Source organism: Moschus berezovskii, chromosome 12 (assembly GCF_049115385.1).
Source record: "Moschus berezovskii isolate FMDL1 chromosome 12, NW_MosBer_1.0, whole genome shotgun sequence".
In the NCBI taxonomy this organism is placed as follows: Eukaryota; Metazoa; Chordata; class Mammalia; order Artiodactyla; family Moschidae; genus Moschus; species Moschus berezovskii.
The window spans coordinates 28,326,857-28,346,966 of NC_142471.1; the positions used below are offsets into that span (position 1 = coordinate 28,326,857).

The 20,110-nt window shown below is 53.1% G+C and overlaps 1 protein-coding gene across 1 annotated transcript in view; it reads left to right on the top strand.

Annotated features, from left to right (window-relative positions):
- Nucleotides 1-20,110, top strand: part of CDH23 (cadherin related 23) — a 442,755-nt gene that overhangs the window by 116,139 nt on the left and 306,506 nt on the right. Inside the window, exons 4-6 of the mRNA XM_088841955.1 lie at nucleotides 516-658; nucleotides 1,609-1,656; nucleotides 1,769-1,861. Of these exons, the coding sequence (XP_088698081.1) occupies nucleotides 516-658; nucleotides 1,609-1,656; nucleotides 1,769-1,861 (284 nt within the window). The remainder of the gene's footprint in view (nucleotides 1-515; nucleotides 659-1,608; nucleotides 1,657-1,768; nucleotides 1,862-20,110) is intronic.

Below are 20,110 nucleotides of genomic sequence, written 5' to 3' on the forward strand. Positions count from 1 at the left end.
GGGAGGAGACGGGGACGACAGAGAATGAGATGGCTGGATGGCATCACCACCTCGATGGACATGAGTTTGAGTGAACTCCGGGAGTTGGTGATGGACAGGGAGGCCTGGTGTGCTGTGATGCATTGGGGTCGCGGAGAGTCGGACACGGCTGAGCGACTGAACTGAACTGAACTGAAGTAGTGTGTCCATCTTGGAATATAAGAATTGAAGGGTTGTGGACTTGTGCTCATCTGAGCCACATGGAGAACCCTTTCTCTAAGTTGAAAGAGGATAGGTGGAAGTCATAGAACAAGGTGAATGATAGTTCCCTGTTAAACATTGTGACAAGTGACCAGGGCAGAGGCAGGGAGCCTGGGATGGAGCCAAAGATGCAAAGGGGTCCTGTAGCAGTCAATGACCTGCTGGTGGTCTATTGGGCGACTGCTCTCCACAGGAACTCAGCTGCCTGAGTAAGGTGCTCAAGAATGGACTAACCTCCTGTTTTTGTCCTCTGCTGTCCCCTGTGGGTACTTCAGGTTCCTCTGTGACCCAGTTGCTGGCCCGAGACATGGACAATGACCCCCTGGTGTTTGGCGTGTCTGGGGAGGAGGCCTCCCGCTTCTTTGCTGTGGAGCCTGACACAGGCGTGGTGTGGCTCCGGCAGCCGCTGGACAGAGAGGTATGACCCTGCTCAATCTCCGCCCCAGTCCTTCCCTAGGGAGGCAGGGGCACACGCTAGAGGAAGATGGTATATCGTCTCTCACCCTGAAGCAGAATCTTCCTGCCTGAATGGTGTCCCTCTTCCAGGGCCAGTGCTGATGTCTGCATTTGGCTTTAGAATGGGGTGGCTGGGAGTGTCTCCAAGTAGAGGGCAACACTGGATAGGCAAAGGGACAGTGACCTTGGGTACATCCCCTGTAGGATAGCAGCTCCGTGGGAGCCACACTTGTCATTTCCATGTGTGTGAAAGACAGTGGCTCAGTTGTGTCTGGTTTTTTTGCAACCTGTTAGACTATAGCCCGCCAGGCTCCTCGTCCATGCTATTTTCCAGGCAAGAATACTGTAGGGTGTTGGCATAAACCAACACAATTCTGTAAAGCAACTAAAAAATAAATAAATTAAAAAAAAAAAAAAAGAATACTGGAGTGGGTAGCCACTCCCTTCTCCAGGGGCTCTTCTCAACCCAGGTCTCCCACATTCCGCGCCACCTCCCCCCCAACAACAAATGTTTCCTCAAAAGATATTTTCCAGAGACTCAGTAACTGATGACAGTAGCCCTTAGCAAATTAAAGTAAGGGTTTGAGCAAACCCACCCCCTGTTTCTACTCACATTGAAGTGGCCACACTTTGCTTGGGATCACACAGCAGATTAGAGACAGAGCCCAGATTAGAATCCAAGATTCTTGACTTTTAATCTGTTTCTCTTTTATGGGAAAGATCCATATTCCAAACCTACTTTTCCAGTCCAAAAGACAGTGTTTATTTTGTAGGGAAGCCTTCAGCTATCCAGTCCCAGACCAGCTCTTCGGGCAATGCTGGAGGGTCTCCACCCCCGTGTAGGGCTCTGGACTCAGGGCCTCAGCTCGCCTCTCTAATTTTGTTCTCCTCCCTCCCTACATTTTCTTTCAGACCAAGTCAGAGTTCACAGTGGAGTTCTCTGTCAGTGACCACCAGGGGGTGAGTGTCTCCTGAGGCCCCTGCTGCCCGGGGAGGCAGGGTTCCTGGGCCTTCGGCTGGAAAGAGGCCAGAGGCTCAGGCCAACATTAACTCTCCACACTTGTCTTGCCAGGTGATTACAAGGAAGGTGAACATCCAGGTCGGGGACGTGAATGACAACGCGCCCACATTTCATAATCAGCCCTACAGTGTCCGCATCCCTGAGGTAGGTGCCCCCAGGGTCACACTCGAGGGACATTTGGGATCTGCTGCTCTGGGGCCATCTGGGAATAGACTGATGCTGGGGGACAGGCAGCTCCAGCTTCTTCTCTCCTGCCCACACCTCAGCCTGGGCATCTGCTCTGGGCACATTGGTGACCAAGCCAGTACCTCTGTCAGGGCTTGTCTGCTGGTTGCAGAGAGCAGGTTGGTGAGAGACTCATGCCTGAGAGAGGGCCCTGGATAAATCCCCGAACTCTGGCCAGAGTCAGGGACAGGACAGAGGTTGGGAGAGGCAGGTTGTACCTCATTTTTTCCACTCACAGCGTGTGGGCCTTGGATGTGTGGGTTGGCGGACTTAAAACCCTAGGCCTCCCAGCTTTAGCCAGAACAGTCCCCCCAGGATGCAGGGTACATGCAGTGACTGGAAAGGGCTTTCTTTCTTGAACCCCACACTTGCCCCACTGGCTCGCTGGCCATTGGCTCCTCTGGGTCGTCTGTGTACTCTGAGTGTATTTGCATGAGTGCATGAGTGTAAAACCAAGCCATTGCTGGTAATTGAGAAGTACAAATTATTGCATTACGAACGGTTCGATTATAAGCTGGCTGCTGGCCCCAGGGTTCTCATTGCTTTCTGTCCCTCTCCCTGGTGGCTGATGGCAGGCTTCTGGGGTAGCAGTTAGCGATTCAAAGACCTTGAATGTGGTGGATAAAGAGCTTCTAACTGGGTGTCCCTCAGGCCTGCCCTAGGGGCTCTGGGTTGGACAGCAGCAGTAAAGGGTGAGGATGGGAGCTGGCATCCACTAGGGAGAGGGGGCTGCCACTGTGGCATTGGAGTTCTCACCCCTTTATGTCATTGGATAAGGAAATTGAAAGAGCTCTAGAAAATACTTGTTTAGTTTATAGATGAGAAAAGTGAGGCTCAGTGTGGGAGAGTGACTTGTCTAAGGTCACACAGCTTTGACTTCTAGCTTCCTGACTCCCAGGGCAGCCTCAGATGCCTCAAGGATGAAGAAACCTGATATCATGCCCCCATGTTCCTGTTGCTGGCCCTCCTTACTCAGCTGTGAGTCAAGGGTCCTCTGCTTGTGCCACAGAGAGGACCAACGTGCGGGTGGGGTACACCGGAGGTGCTCACGCCCTCCCAGATGGAGTGGGACACAGGAAGAGAGACCCTGCAATCCTACGCGCAGGGGCACAGTGCCCTGAGCTGTGGCCGGCATGCCCAGGGATTGCAGCTTGGCTCTGGGCCCCTGCTCATTTGGAAGTCTCCCTAATTTAATTAAGGGTCTCTACGTGCCAGCCTGCACTCCGGGCCCGGGCTTAGAAACCAAGGGCATGGCTCGGAGTTAATGAGCCTTGGACCCATTGCTCAGCTGCCATCCTGGCAGGCATGGCTGCCCTCTGCCTTCCCTCACAGGGGCAGCAGACAGCAGCAATGGCAAGGGGATGAGGGGTTGCGTCCCTGCTCTCAGCCCGGGCCAACCTTTCCTATCTCCCTTGCCAGAAGAAAATGTGACCTCCAACACTGCCCCATTGGAATCCCCCAGGGTTCTCCAAAGGCCTCTGCCTCCAAGGAGAGAGCCTCTTCAGTCGTTCATTTATTTAACAAATATTTATTGAGTGTCTGCTGTGAGTTTGGCGCCGTGCCAGGCTCTCACTGCACAGACTTGGGAGGCCAGAGGAATATATAATGACGGGAGCCAGAACCAGAGACCAGAGACCCCAGGCTTGGCCCCTGCTCTGCCCCCAGATTTCTGGGTCCATTAGGGTGCATCATTTAACCTCTCTGGGCCATAGTCCTCCTTCTTTAACAAAAACAGAGGACAGGTGAGATAAAATGGCCTGCCTCCTGCCCATCTGATGAGGAGAGGGTGGGCCAAGAGGGGCTAGCTCGAAGGACGCACAGTCCTTGGAGGCTGGCCCATGCGGTTTACTCACCTGCATGTAAACCTCCCTGGGTCACTTCAGTGGCCCGATATTCGATGCCCTGCTCCGGGCAGCTCCATGTAGCCAGTGGGGATGTGGTGTCAGCTGAATGGAGGCCTGGCCACTCCTGACCCAAGGTGGTTTGGCACTGACGAGCCCTGCCCTGGGGTGGTCATCTGAGCTAGAGCTTAGCTGCTGGACTCAGGTCCCAACTGGAGTACCAGTCAAGATTCTGCTGGTCCTTGCCCAGGCTTCAGCCAGGGATCTCCTGCTTACGTGGAGGTCACTCTGGAAACCCCAGGCCCTCGCCCTTGAGAAACATGATTCAGTGGCAGAGGCCCTGTGGGTGTGAACGGGGTGAGAACACAAACCAGAGGAATGGGGAAGGGGCACTACAGACCCCCACAAGGCATCCTCAGGGGTTACCAGAGCAATCAGAGAAATCTCGATAGGCTTCCTGGAAGAGGTGGGTTTCCAGGAGAAGCTCGCCAAGGTGAGCAGCAGAATTCCTGTTATATGGTGGGAAGAGGTAGCCTGGAGGTCAAGACACCTGGGTCCTAGTGCTAACAGCTAAGACTTTAGACCTGTTGCTGCCCCTCTGATGGCTTCAGCTCCAACAGCTGTTACGCTGAGGCAGGTGGCCTGGTCCCTTCCAGGACTGACGTTCCATGATCTGAGTAGGAATCCAAAATGAGTGGCTCCGTCTTACCCCCAGTACTTCATTATTCCTTGAAGGGCTAGCGAAGGCCTCCAGTGGCTCCGTCCATCCACTTAGCTCCTCTTTGGTAGTCCCAACCGCCTGCACACCATCCCTAACCTTCCTGACCTCCACTCCCCCGAGCCCTCGGGGTCTTGATAGTATTTGGGTCTGTTGTGCCCAGAACCCTGGAATAGGCATGAGGAAAAAGTTACAGGGAGGTAAATTCTAGGTCTACATAAGGAAGAATTTGCTGATTGAAACTTTCACAGTCTCCTCCCCAGCTCTGCTGAGGGATGTACTGAGCTCCCCATCCGTGAAGTTAAAACAGAAGCAGAAGCCCATGTTTCAGAAGCCATCTAGTGCTGAGTATTGGAGAGGTGATGAATCAGAGGCTCCCAAACACACCCCATCAGAATTTCCTGGGGAACTAGTGAGGCTGCATATTCCTGGGCCCCTGCAATTCTGAATCAGTGGTTTGGGGAGAGCCGGCCCAGGAAGCTGCATTTTTAACTCCATGGTGACAGCACGCCCTGGGGGATAACATCTGTGGCCGTCCCCACCAGAGGGTTTCTCAGAGGTGCCGCAGCAGCCCATCTTTGAGAACCCTCAGCCTGTCCACAGCTGCCTAGAAACATCAACCCATGGGGAATCACTTCCTCAGGCCTAGCACCTGAGCAGGTGGGAGGCAGGTCAAGACCAGGCACCTCCCCTTTCCTAGAGAAGTTCACCCGCCCCCTGCCCTCCCTGACCTGCCCTGTCTCCCTCCGAAAGCCCCTGCCTAAGCCGGGCAGGTGTGTTTGGGTTTGTTTGTTCTCAGTTCCCCTCCTGCCCACCCCTCTCCCCTCTCTAAGCTGTTCTACATGTAATTATCCATTTTATCAGGGTGAAAGGCCCTGCAATTCACTTGTCGAAGCCCTAACGAGGCAGCGTGGATGCTTTCAAGTCCGTAAAGAAAAGGGAAATCCTGCTAGAATTGGCAACTTAATTCACCAAGCCAGCCTCGACAGACCTCATTAAGTCCCCGTGTATTCATTTCAGGCTAATGGCTGTCATGCTGACTGCTGTTTGATTTGCTGTAATAGACTTTTATGGCATTCCAATTTGCTCAAACGTGTTTGCCTGTGTCTCTGCCCAGCAGCGCTGCTCCAGCACCTCTGTTAGGGGTGCGTGCCCACCTCGCTGACCTTCAGCACTGCCCCATGCTCCTCCTTCTGCCCCCTCTCCTCAGCCCTTCAGCTGTGCCCCAGGGAGGTGACTCTAGGGCCTAGGTGTTTGGGTCAGAAGACAGATGGTGCCAGGAGTCTCCTTGGGCTCATGAGGGCCTCTGGAGTGTTAGGGCTGGCCATGTCGTTGACGTTCCAAGAAGTTCAGCCTCCTTAGCTGGGCCTTTAGCCATCTGGCCTCAACCTACCTTTCTCAGCTTATCTTCTGGTATTCCTCATGAGTCCTCCTGTCAGCCAAAGGGCTAAGCCAGTGCCTCTGAGCATGTGTCTGTGTGTCACTTTTCTTTGTAAAACACATGTTGTACTGTTCTAACTAGTTCTGGAGGGTTTTCTTTCTTCTTGTAGCCTAACTCTATTCTGCCTGTCCTTCAAAGTCCAAATCTGATCCACTGTGCTTTGATTCCCTCAAATTGTTTGAAATGAACACAAACATTTGCTGAACAGCTATGGAGCGGGGCCCAGGGATTTTCAGTTGGCTTGGCAATTCAGGGTAGAAAAAAACAGACTCTACTGTTTGCCAGCTGTATAACTTTGGAAGGAACTTAATCTTTCTGGACCTCAGTTTTTTATCTATAAGATGGGCAACAATATTTCCCTTGTGAGGTTATTGTGAGAGCTATAATAGTGCCAGTAGGAAAAGCCCTAGACCAGGGTCTTTGTGCTCAGGGAAGGTAATTTTACAGGGAGAAAAACAAGTAAGTAAATGTCTGCTGCTGCTGCTGCTGCTGCTGCTGCTGCTACTGCTAAGTCGCTTCAGTCATGTCTGACTCTGTACAACCCCATGGACTGCAGTGCACCAGGTTCCTCCGTTCATGGGATTCTCCAGGAAAGAACACTGGAGTGGGTTGCCATTTCCTTCTCCAATGCATGAAAGTGAAAAGTGAAAGTGAAGTCATTCAGTCGTGTCCGACTCTTTGCGACCCCATGGACTGCAGCCTACCAGGCTCCTGTGCCCATGGTATTTTCCGGGCAAGAGTACTGGAGTGGGTTGCCATTGCCTTCTCCAAGTAGATGTCTGACTACCTCTAAATGTATTATATGCTATGGCAGCTTAGAATGTGCAAAGTGGGATGGAAGGAGTAGACCTATGGAGTGAACTGTGAAAGGAGTGAACTGGTCTATATATGGGGGCTATTCGTATGGGACCTTAGAGGATGAGTAGGAGTTTGTTATGCAGAGAAGCAGATTATGTTGTCTCTGAATATCATATACTTTCTGAGATCCTCTAGTTTTTTTTTCCCATATGTTGGAATTTCCTGAAGAAGGAGGTAAACTCTAACTCCTGACCAGAGATCCTGTTGAGGTGGGACAGTGACTATACAGGTATGTGTGTCCCTTGGTGCCCCCTGTTACCTTGTAGAAACAAATTGGCCTGGAAGTGGGCCTTCTGGCTCCCTGCCCAGGTTTCTGTGATGGACAGGTCCTGCGTAGATCTTTGTCACCCCTGGCTTCAGGTAACAAGATGGGGATGAGGTTGGAGGTGGGGAGGAGTGGGGCTGAGATGAGTCAAAAGGGACCTGAGAGGCTGAGAGTTCTTCTCAGATCCTCAAAGATGGCTCAGGACATGATCGGAGCCAAAACCCAAGGTTCCTGGCCCCAGGTCCAACTAGGCCACACCATCTCTTCATATCACTTAATAAGGACAGATGAAAGTCACTCCTTGTATGTCCTTCCTAGGGATGGGAAAACAGGGAGAAGAGTATTCTTGATAATCCTTTGTCAGTGAAACAAATAAAGAATTCATTTCTAAGATGATTAATAGTAAGGTGGTGTTTTGTTATTGAGAGCTTCCTGTGTGCCTAATGCCATACTTCCGGTATGGGAACTGACTGAACCCTCACTTCATGGGGTAGCCACTCTTGTCCCCATTCTATAGATGTGGACATGGAAGTAGAGACATTATATAAGTTGTCCAAACCTAGGCAAGGATGGGGCCAGGATTCAGGGACAGGTCCGATTATGTGACCTTCAGGAGGCAACTTCAATTCTACCTACAAAATGGAGATAATTATGCATGCCTTGCAAAATTATTTATTGTGAGATTGAAGTATAAGGGACCATGTATGAGAATTGCTTAGCCTAGAGCCCAATGTAAATGCCCAATAAATGGTCATAGTTATAGTCATTGTATGTCCATGTCTCCTGCCAGACAGAGCAGGGACAGAGCTCAAGTACCTGTGCGTCCTCAATACCCAGCCCAAGATCTGGCCCTTGGATGTGAACTTCACAAATGGGCAGAGCCCTGCTGCTTCCTCTGCCTCTTGGGTGGTTGGAAGGACAGCAGGAGTATTTATTGCCAAGAACTCACTGCTGGTGCTCACTGATGCCTGCTGTTGCCTGCCAATTCTTGAACCTTAGCCGTGCCATCCCATGTGCCCTGGGCATGTGGGGAGCCCAGAGTGGCCCAGAGCATGTGGAGGTGGACTTGCTAAATCTATTAGCCCCACTGGGCCCTGTGGCAGTGCCCCCAGCTGCCCTCCTCAAGGTATGTCCATCAGATGATGAATAATTTATAAACTGCATTCTCAGGCTGCAGAGAGAAGTGGGGATGAGAGGGACTCCCACTGGCTTGTGCCTGCCATCCCCCTAAGGTATCAGCCCTGCTCGCAAGAGTATCATCTCCCATGCCAGGAGAGGCAGCCCCTTGACAGGCCATATTAATTTATACCCTGGGGCCACGGTGCTCGGCGGCCCCCTCTGCATCTATAACTACCCGCCTATTGATCTGGGAGAGGGAGACCAGTTGGTCATCTCAGGAGCCCTGGATCCTGCTGGTCAGAGTCAGAGCAGGTGGCGGCCCTGGGCTACGCCTCTGGGCCCCTCAGTGAGCACCCCGGGGTGCCTGTGTCTTTTCTGATCTCCTCCTGTCAGCACAGTGACCGGTACCTAGAAATCCTCCCTTCTTCCAGTGGGTGTCACAGCCTGCAGCAGCAAGGACAGCAGGCTTTGGGCTTGTAGCAGTGAAGTTATGCACACAGCACATCAGCAGCGCTGCCTGTTGCAACAGTCCTGGAGTGTGTGTGTGGTGGTGGTGTGTGTGCACTTAAGTGACGTCTTCTCTGTGTCCTGGCTTTTTCACTGTCTTTCATTTGTCCTTATGACAGCTCTGTAAGTTAGGGGACAATTTTTCTTCCCATTTTCAGGATGAGAGAAATGGAGGCCAGTACAAGATCACTGCCTTCCCTAAGTCCCCTGGTGTCAGATATTCTTGCAACTAGAGCCATAGTCTTGCTGTCTCTCATCTTTCAGCACCTTTGCATGGATTTTTTTGCTACTCTGCCATTACCTGCTGTTTGCCAAAAGTTGCCCTGATTTAGACAGGATGCAGGGAGGTGAGCTGAGGACTCTGGGCTCTGAGCACAGGCTTCCCCCCATCCCAGGCTGGGGCTGGCCCTTGAGCCCTGTGCGCAGGCTGTGGGGGTCCAGTGGAGAAGCTTCACTCAGAGCCCTCTGCCAGCGGTCTGCAGTGAGGACCATCCCAACGGTCAGGACCCAGCCCTCGTCATAGTTATGCACCTTCTGCTGGGCTAGCCCCCGAAGGCAACCTCCAACATTTCCCACATGTACATGCAGCATTATCTGTGAGAAGTGAGAGACCGACACACGTGGGTAAGTGCCAGCCTGCTCCACCTGCCTGCAGGGATGACTCAACAACTTTCTGCCGTCTCTTGCTGGAGTCTTAGGTGCCCAGGAGGGAATAAACGGAGTCCCACAGAATCCAGGCCCAGAGAGCTCAGCCCAGCCGCATAGTTCAAAGCTCCTTGCTCCCTCATCCCCACTGTGGAGTGACGCCCAGGACCACCCCCCCACAAGCCCCCGGGACCCCTGTGGCCCCTCCTTCCCTGCCTGGGGCGCATGGCCAGGCCTGTGGACTCTCGCCAGCATCCTTAGCGTGAGGGAAGAGGACAGTGCAGGAGCAGGAGATGGAAGGAGCCCAGATGTGATTCAAATTATTATTTTGCTTGAATGGTAATACTGCTCTTAATTATGTCAGTTTCCTCGCCGATTCTCACTGGGAGTCTTGGGGGCCATGTAATGCTATTGCAGTGACTGCAGGGCCCTCTGCCATGCATCCGAAGCAGGGGACTGTGTGTGGAATCCAGCTTGTGTGCGTTAGGAATTCTCTGGCACATGCTGGGTTATCTTTTATTGTGCCCCCCACCCTTTAAATAAAGAACCTCTAAATGGAAGGAGATGATAGCTGCCTGCTGGAGATGTTCCCACTGCATTGCTGGGCTGTCGGCCTCGTGCGCCAGAGTCCATCTGGCATCCTTCATCTCCCTTTCTCCATAATGTTCTCCTCTTCCCCCGGTGGGGCCTGTTGGAGGAAGGGAGCAGAACACTTGCCTGCACCCCTTTCACTCTAGGCAGTGGGGTTTCCTTAGACCATGAGTGGGAGGACAGGTTTAGGAAACAGAGGGTTGAAAAAGGTCCCTCGTGCAGCCAAGGGCAGCTGCGGCTTCACTGTATGATAAGAACCTGAGCCCGATCTGTGACATGGGGTCCCTGGTCCCTGCTGGAGCACTGTGAGGGAGCCAGGCACACAGGGGCTCTAACTCCACAGTGGGAGGCTGGGAGCAAGGGGCTTAGCCTGCTGGAGCCTCCATTTCTTCATCTGTAAAATAGGGGTACATTGGGGTTGTTGTGAAAGTTCAGTGATAGCGTGTGTATGAAACAGCACCCATGCAGGATAATTGATTGGCTTTCCTATTGTTCTGAGAAGTTCCCCAAGAACTTCAGGAAAGTTGCTTGAAGTCCAAGTTGCAGCTGGACAGGTAGGCTCTGTTGCTATGGACTGAATGGTTGATACTGGGGTGTCAGTGGCCAAGAACTCACAGTTCAGTAGGAGACAGGAAACATGTGGGAAACATGAAACAAAGACATGACAAGGGAAAAATGGAAACAGAGTCACCTAGAAATATCTAGTAATAGGTAGAGAGCATTTCAAATAGGCTCCTGGAAACTATCACCAGAGGGGCAGTCAAGTTGACTTCCTCCCACCACACATTCTATAGCGATCAGAAGCCAGAGAGGGTCAAGGATGAGCCCAAGGTCACCCGGTAAATCAGTGGCAAACTGCTAAAGACCTCAGGTGACTGGGCAGGATACTCAGAGATGCAGTTTCCAGAACTTGATGAGACTGAGGGCGTGCCTGGGTGGGAGGCGCAACACTGTTTTCCCAGGTGGATGTCCAGAGCTGGGCTAGCAGCACAAGGGGTGGTGCCTCCTGGTCTCCCACAGACCCCCCACACCCCAGGGGCAGTGGCCTCAGGCTGCCTTCTCTATGCAAAACCTTCATGAGGATGTGGACCAGACACCAGCTTGCGCTTCTGCATTGCCTCTTCTCAGGGGCTCTGGGATTTTGTCTCAGCCCCTCTACTTCCCCTAACAAGTTTGAATATTGTCAGAATGGCTTGGCGACAGGCCTGTCAACCCCCCCATAATAATATTGGGGCCCCCACTCAATAAGTTTGTTTTGATGCATTCACAGGCTGCTTGACCCACCTTGTTTTCTACCAAATAAATGAGAGAGGAGAGGTCTCGGGTGATGAAACTATTATAATTTCTGTGATTCCTTAGCATCCTTTAGTTACTTTGCAACTTTGTGGTGCTGCCTGGAAGCTGGGAGGGGCTGAACGCTCCCTCTTAATAATAACCTTAAGTGGAAGCTTCCTGTCCGTCTATTAAAAAGCCAGCTCTTCTCTCCAGATGCGATGATGCGGCTGAGAGATTTCACCCGGGCGTAATCACTAGGTTCAGTGCAGTCGTCCCCCATTCACTGTCTTCTCCATCCATTGGCCAGCCCACCTCCACGGCGTGGGGAATTGCCAACTGCAAAGAGCTGACTGCTTGGTCACGTCCTTGTCCAGGAGGGTCACACCTCCTGGTCCCCTTTCCTAGCCCTGCCCCCAAGAGAGGGAAAAGGCTTGGGAGCCTCTCCCTCCAACCCCTCCCCTGTTGGTATCTTCCAGTGTGAGCTCAGCTGTGCCTCCACCGTTCCCAGCACAAGCCCTGCGTTGTAGAAATCTGTCCCGACTGCGCGAGGCTTTGCTCTCCCAGCTCTCCCGTCCTTTCTGTCTTGGAGCCTCCCTGCAATCTGTTCACTTTGCTGCTGCCCTGCCTGTGTTCATGTTGTGCCCTCCCCTGAGCTGCTCTCACCCAAACCCCCTGCGCCATCTTCCTTCCTGTCATTTAGCCAAGCCCTACTCTTCCTTTTTTGGAACAGAGTGGGGAGGGCAGGAGAGGTCCTCTGTGTCCATATTTACAGATAACCAAGTCAAGTATTAGAGGAGTTGGAAGACTTGCCCAGGTTATTGCCTTTGGAAGTGATCCACTGGGATCAGACCCGAGCTCTTCACTTGGTCTTCTCCACTGAACTTGAAGGCACAGGCCTCTCTTAGTCCCTGCCCTTGGAGTTGCTCCTACACCTATTCCATTGATCCGGGCTTCTAAACCTCCTCCTTGGTGAACCTTCTATGTCCTTACCTTGGCCTGGCATTTCCTTCTTGGGATGGCACCAGGCCTCCCCTCAGACAAGAGAGGTCAGCCAGTCCCAGGTCTGGGTACTGAACCTTCCTCAGGCTGGCTCAGCCAGTGACCAGCCCCTCCAGCTTGTCACCTGTCCATACAGCTCAGCAAGTTCAAGTGGGGTGAGCTCTAGCCCAGAGAGGCCAGGGGCTCCACCACCTGTGGCTGGGTGAGTCTCTTCCCCCTTCCAGGGCTCAGTTTGCCCCTGTGTCAGATAGGACTGTTAGTCTTGTCCACTCCACGGTGTGGGTAAAACTACAGGGCAGATAGGAAGGCCCTGAACTTCAAGCCTCGTTCAGGTTTGGTGGATTAACCCCTGTGTTTTCTCCAGTGGCCCTGCAGGCTTCATGAGTTTTCTTTTCCTTCCTTCCTTCCTTCTTTCCTTCCCCCACTCCTCCCTGCTCCCCCTTCCTTCCGTTTTTTGAGTCTGTGTATTACCTGAGTGTATATATAGAGAAGTGAGCAACCATAACTGTTCATAAGTTTATGAATTAGTTGCAAACTGAATACATTTGTGTTACATCTGGATCAAGAAACAGAACCTCTCCAGGGTCTAGAAGCCCCCTTGTGACCTTTCTAGTCCTTCCTCCTCCCTCCAGAAAGCAAACACTACCCTGGCTTCTAACCTCGTGGGTTACTTCTGCCTATTTTCATTTTATTATATGCATTCTGTTGCATGTGTGCATAATCAGTCACTTCAGTCTTGTCTGACACTTTGAGACCCCACGGACTGTAGCCCACCAGGCTCCTCTGTCCATGGGATTCTCCAGGCAAGAATCTTGGAGTGGGTTGCTATGCCCTCCTCCAGGGGATCTTCCTGACCCAGGGATCCAACCCCCATCTCCCTGCATCCCTGCATTGCAGGTGGATTCTTTACCACTGAGCCACCAGGGAAGGTGTTTTTAATCACCTCAGATTCAGGGTACAGGCAGCCAGCTTCTTCTCGGAGGTCACTTCCCACAATGAATAGAACCACAGTGGTTAGGTTAGTGATTTGAATATTGGTCTCCCAACTTACATCTGTGAGTCTCTAGGAAACTTCCTGTCTCTGGTTAAATGAGTGTGGTGCTGATACAGGGTCGTCACCATGCAGGTGACATGAGACGATGGATGTGCAGGGCTCAGCCTTCAGCCCACACACAGCAAGGCCGGCCAGTCTATCCCCTGTGGGCATCCCCTCTAGGCAGCCCCTCCCTGGTCGTGGGTCATCCCTGCAGGTGGATATGGAACTGCCTGGGAGCTGAGACCGGAGGCTGCACAGGGAACTAAACGGAATGGCTGAAACTTGGGTTGAGAGGAAGGGGAAGGCGAGAAAGGAGGTGGGCCCCTTCCTTTTTGCGCTCTCCTTCAATCCTCATAGAAGTCATCCCCTTGGTAAGAAAGATGTGATTTTCCTCATATTATAGCTGGAGAAATGGGCCCAGAGAGGTTAAATAACTTGCCCAGGGCTACACAGCTTGCCCTAGATGACTTCCTCTGTACTGCCCCCGCAGAGTGAGTCCAAATGCATTTTACCCTCAGTGTATTTGCTTGGGGTTTGGGGTTTACTATAAGTCTATGTGCTTCTGAGAGGCCAGCCCTGGGTCCAGAGAAAGTGGAAGGGGGGAGGTGTTTGCTTAGGAGAGGGCTTCTTGAAGTGACCTTTATTGCGTCCCACCTCCTTCAGTCTTCTACAAAGCTGCAGCTCCTATCAGCAAACCAATCTCAGGCCTGCATGAGAAAACACAAAAATCTTTAAAGGCTTCTTAGCAGCTTGAAGTGATTGTTGTTGGTTTTTTTCCCCCCTTCTCTGTTCAGGGCTGGGGCAGGGCCAGGACGGTGGGAGAAGAATAATAAATTCTTCCAAAGCATTGTCTTTCTCCTCACCTCTCCACATCATCAGGTTCCCCAAAGTCAGGGGCCACTAGGCCTTTAAAAAAACAACAAAATATCCACCCAGTACAGCCCAAACGATAGAGACAGAGGGACATGCAGCAGCAGCTATTGGGGCGGAAAGCCCTAAATGGTGTGGAAGTAATGCCTAAAGTGTGCTGGCGATTACAGACATTTCCACAGAGCCACACTCGGGCTGCATGGGTCGGTAGCAGCAGCCATGGGGAAATAAATAAGTGAGCAAGCCTGGGAGATCCCGTTGACTGTTGCTGTGCAGAAGGGAGGTTTGGGGCAGGTCATTGGTGAGGGCGGAAGGAAGGTAGATGGGCTCATTCACTCATTCTTCCATCCGTCCGTTCATTCGGTTGTACCAAGCTCCTCTGACGGGCAAGGGATGTCACTAAAACCTTTCCGTGGTGTTCTGAGGGCAGTGACCAGAATCCTGCCAGGCTGGCAAGACCTAGCCCCAGTCCCTTTTTCACCTTCCCTTTACCTGTGCTTTCCTATGCCTCTGCCTTCTTTCTGGTGCCTGAGGGCTTGTGCCACAGGATCTTTGCACGGCTGTTCCCTCCCCCTCTTTTCACAAACCATTCCTGGTGGCTCTGTTCCCGAAGCCAGATGCTGAAGGCAGCTCAGTTCTTGCGAAGCCCCCTCCAAGGCCTTTGCAGAAGGGTTGAGCCTGGCCTCACCAGAGTTTGTAGGCAGCGCTGGGAAATGAGGATGCCTTACTCAGGAATTCTGGAGGAAAGGGTGTCATCTAGTGGGGCTGGGGTATGGTAGGCAGACAATAACCTGCAAGGTGTCCACTTCCTAATCATAGGAATCTGGGACTGTGTTACCTCATGTAGCAACAGGGACTTTGCAGGTGTGATTAAGTTATGGGCCTTCCTGGGGAGATAACTGGCTGATCTGTGTGGCCCTGTTGTAATCACAAGGGTCCTTTTAAGGGGAGGTAGGAGAATCAGAGGGGGTATGAATGGAAGCAGCAGTCAGAGAGAGAGATTTGAAGGTGCTATACTTCTGGTCTGAGCATGGAAAAAGAGGCTACCAACCAAGGAATGAGCATGGCTTCTAGAAGCTGGAAAGGCAGGGACACAGATTCTTCTCTGGAGCCCCCAGAAGGAATGCAAGCCTCATAACCGCTTAATTTTAGTCCAGTAAGACCCATGTTGGACTTCTAGCCACAGCAACTGTAAGATGATAAACTTACATTGTTTTAAGCCACGGAGTTTGTGGGACTTCGTTTCACTACATATGGGAGATGGTATAGGTGCTCTGAAGGCAGAGCTGTAGGACATAACATTCTACAGCACATGCCTCCAGCACCCCCAGACTCTACTTCAGTTGCTCCTTTGGGGCCCTTAAGGCAGGGGGATTTTTGTACACAGGGGAGTGTTGTCTGGACATAGGTATGAGACGGTGTTGTTGGAGGTGATCCCTGAGGGTCAGCCATGGGGTAGGGGCACCCAGAGGTGGGGAGCCCACTGTGTGGGAAGAGGCCTTGTAGAAACCAGGAGCGGTGACGTGGGAGAGCTTAGGAGCCCATTCAGTGGGTGGACGATTGTGTTAGAGGTACTACATCGCAGAAGTGGCCCCAGGCTGCTGGGAACCCAGGAAGACCTCTCCATTGCCTGAAGGAGAGCTTAGCAGGTGCCTGAGTGCTGGAGGCCCTCCTCGAAAGTTCGACCTCTTGACACCAACAGGCTCAGAGACAGAGAGGGGTCTCTGCTTGACTGCTGCCAGAGTAGTGGTGGGATGCAGAAGTGTTATTAGTCCCATGCACTTGACCCCACCCTCATTCACTTGACCACTTATTCATCAAGTATCTCCTGGATTCCTCCTGGGTGACAAGTCCATCCTGGGTTCTGGGGACAGAAGAGGAGTGAGATATGGTCCCTGGCCTCTGGAGGTCCCAGCTGGGCCCTGCTCACCCAAGGTGGCACCTTTAAAGCAGGCAGGGAGACCAGTGCTTGAGGACTCGGGCAGCTACCACCCAAAGCTTGGCCCCTTCTGGATTGCTGATGGGTGAAACAGGACAGTTCACCCCTCCCAGCTTTAGTGCTACAGGAATCCTCGGCCTTGCCACCCACCCTCCCACCCCATCCTAACTCCCAGGTCCCTTGTGACATGTGACGTGAGTGGAGATCGAGCACCACTCCCTCCCTCTGGGCAGCAGGATTGGACCCGGGAACTCTAAATGAGCTTGGCAGCTTTGTTCTCTCTGCTCTGTCCTGTCCCTCCGCCACCCTCCCCTGCGGCAGCCTGGGTCACCTTCAGGGTGTTCTCAGTCTGGTCTAGGAGGGAGGAGCAGGAACCAGCTTGGGTCTGAGACCAAGAGAGGCCTCCTCTGTGTCTGGACTCCCCATCTGCTCCCTTATATCTGAGATGGGTGCAGATCCCACAGGAATAGAAAAGGCCCTCTGGATTCAAGGGCGTTACTGAGGAAGGGAGACGTGGTCCCAGACATTGAGAGGACCAGGCATGGGCCCAGTGACTGTGCCTTCCTCCCACTTCCTGTTCCAGCTTCTGACTCTACCCCTTGTCTGAAGCGTGGGTCCTCCTGGTCCCAAGGTCCAAGGTGTGTGAACTGATTAAAAGTGGAATCTCTATCTTATAATTCCTTGACCCGTAAGGGCCAGGGGTACTGGCATGAGGAAGGCACTGAACAACATTCATAACAAAAATGGAGACTGTACATGCATTCACCGGATACTTTTCATTGCCCATCTCTGGTGTAGGTATTGGGATTATCCCCATTATGTCAGGCTCAGAAGGGTTGTCAGTTGCTGAGCTGGGATGTGAACCCAGTGGGTGCACCTCCAGGGCCCCCACCACGCTTATGCTGCCTCTGTTGACAGTGGGTCAGGGGCAGGGCGATGAAGGTGTTCACAGCTGGGCTGTGTGTCCCGTGTGCACACCTGGATTCTCAGGGGACCCAGCAGGTGGCAGATCATTGTGAGAGGGCTGCTCCTGGGCCTGACTTCCAGCCTGTGGCTCCTGGCAGCCCTCAAGGTCTCCCTTTGCCTTCCTCTCTCTAGCACAGTACCTAGTGCCATAATCGCCATGGGATAGCAAAAGGGTAGGGATGCCAGACACTGCTCCCAGTCCTAGAGAGCCTGGCTGGGTAGTGCATTCCTGGAGAGACGCCCCCCCACCCCTGCGCTGGGACACGCACGCATGCACACCCATCAGGCATGACGTCCGCCCTGCCTCCTTCTGTCCCGTGTGTCTCCCTCACGGGTCAGCGCCCCAGAGTGGTAAATCACAAGCAAATTGGCCACAGCCAGCAGGAGGCCAGGAGGACACAGGGAGGGGACATGACCATCAAGGCCATTAGCACTGAGCTGGCCGAGCAGACGAAAGCACAGCTGATCGGGAGAGGGTGGGCCAGCCTTCTTCTCTGGGCACTGTTCTGGAGCCCTCCAAGGCGTGGAGCATGTGTGCTCGCTGGGAATTCACTGGCATGCAGGACTCGTGGTGTAGACCCTGGGTTATGCCTCCCCCATGAGAACAGTTTCAGGTGGGGACACTCACTGCGTACATAGGGGAGTAGAGATAAGCTCATTCCTGCCTATATTCTTTGGACTGGAGGAGACTTCACCCCTGCGTCCCACCTCCACCCCCACCCCCCATATGCACCCCCTACCCCTCACCCCTCACCTCCCTTGGCAGCAGTGTATCTTAAAGAAACACCAGACTGAAATTCTGCTTCAGGCCTTTGGACCTCTTTCATCTCCTTGGGCTTTAGTTTACACACCTATGCAGTGGAGTTAGTGTTTAACCTTAGCTCTAGCTAGCTTCCTAATTAGTCACCATTGTTGTAAAGGCACATGAGCCAATGGGTATGACATGACTTGAAGACTAGACCCCAGGTCCCCAGGTTGTGGCCTAGCTGAATTAGGCCATCATGTCGTGGCACTCAGATGGGTCTGGGTGGCATCCCTGCCCCAAAAGGAGAAGGTAGGATGAGTGTTGTGTCAGTGCAGACCATTCTGGGGCACGTCACCCCCTGCTGCCCCTCTGAACATGGGCCTCAGTGTTCTGTCCCAGCCTCATCGTTGTCTGGGCCCCGTGGTTGACAAGCAGAAGCAGGGCATATGTTGTCAGTAAAGTGGGGCCCTGGACCTCAGGGTCCTCTCTGTGTAGCTGGTGCCTTGGGATGGGTCCCTTCCCATAGTCTCACCTGGAGGGCTGTTAGGCAGGCAGGGCCGTCCCTTCTGCACGGCTGGCCTTGCAGCCGGCCTGTGGCAGACAGGGCTTTTTTGTTTTTGGTTAAAAAGCCTCATCGGAGCGTTATGATATTGGAATGTGAAGGGTAATTGAGCTGAAAGCTATTCTCTTCCTGCGAACAGTGCGAAAGGAGTGATTGAGGCTCGCAGGCCTGTGTACCAGCCTAGGAACCCTGATGAAATCAGGCCTGTGCAGAGATGACGGGTGATAGATGAAGTGGATCCAGGCCCCCCAAACCCTTGTTCCCCACCCGAGGGGTGCAGGCCTCCTGCCCTGAAATGCGCTCCCCTGGGACTCTGAGCTGCCAGGCCGGGCCTCCACCCACCTGGAGCAGATAGCCGAGGTCCCTGGTATGTTGGGGCTAGGAGGAGGGGCCCCGTGACAGGTCTTGAGGAGGGTCCTGGACACTGGACTGAAACAAGCAGAAGAGGCTGGTACTGCGTCCTCTGCACCCCCTCCCTGCTTTGTCTTCTCCTGCACCTACTCCGTAGAGGGTCTCTTTCTCTGCTTTCTGCATCTCTTCTTACCCAGCTGCTCCTTCCTCTCTCTCCACCCGCTCCTCTCTCTCTGCCCCTCCCTCTATATTCTACCCTATCTCTGCCAGTGTTTGGACAGCCCCAGTGTTTCCTAGGCCATTTTACTGCACAGCTGAATCACCTAAGGATCTTGTTAAAATGCAAATTCTGATTCAGTAGGTCTGGGGTGGGGCCTGAGACACTGTTTCTACCAAGCTCCCATGGGATGCCTAAGCCACTGGTCCACAACCTCACTTTGAGGAGGAAAGTTATAGGAAGCAGCCAGGGCCAAGCAGGAGTGACCCAGATTCTCAGTGTAGGGCCCAGATGTAAGGAGACACCCAGAGGGACCGTAGGCTGGTCCCAAGCAAGGCTGCCCCCTGTGGCTGTGCAGGTGGCACACCGAGCAAGCAGGAGCACACTGGTAAAGTCCAGCCCAGTGCTGCTCATGAGCCGCGTACTTCAGAGCTGGTGGCATTGCCTGGAGAAAGGAGCACATTTTTCTTGGCTCCATAGGTCAGTTTGCTCACCAAGCTATGTACTTGCAGGGAAGGGTCCACTCTGAAGGGCAATCTTTTCCTGATTTTGCACACAGGCACCGTACCGGCTTGCCCCCAAACTCCAGGCGGCCACTCTGTGCCTACTTCTGCAGCCCCACGTTCCTCCTCCCTCACAGCCAGTCTCACAGTGTCTGCTGCAGGGCGTGGAAGTCCAGGGAGGAGAGAACTCAAGTGTATCACGCCTGTACCTTCAGACCCAGAGTCTCTCTTCAGTCACTCCAGCCCCACCTGTGTGTGAAGAGTGGGCGTGGGGCTTCCTGAGCCCTAGAAGCCCAAGGAACAGGCCCTCTCCTGCCTTCTGCCTCCTCCCTGCCCAGAGAGTTCAGCTGAAGAGGTTAGGCTGAGCTAGCCCCTCTCTCCCAGCTGGGGACAGGGACAGAGTCTGCTGCAGGGAGGGGTTATCCCTGAGGAAAGAAACTGAGCAACCCCAGCAAACCAAGCCTACACTCCCCACCCCAGCACGTGTACACACACAACCTACACTCCCCACCCCAGAGTATGTACACACACACAGCCTACATTCCCCACCCCAGCATGTACACACACAGCCTACACTCCCCACCCCAACATGTACACACACAGCCTACACTCCCTACTCCAGCATGTACACACACAGTTACACTCCCCACCCCAGCATGTATACACACACAGCCTACACTCCCCACCCCAGTATGTACACACACAGCCTACATTCCCCAC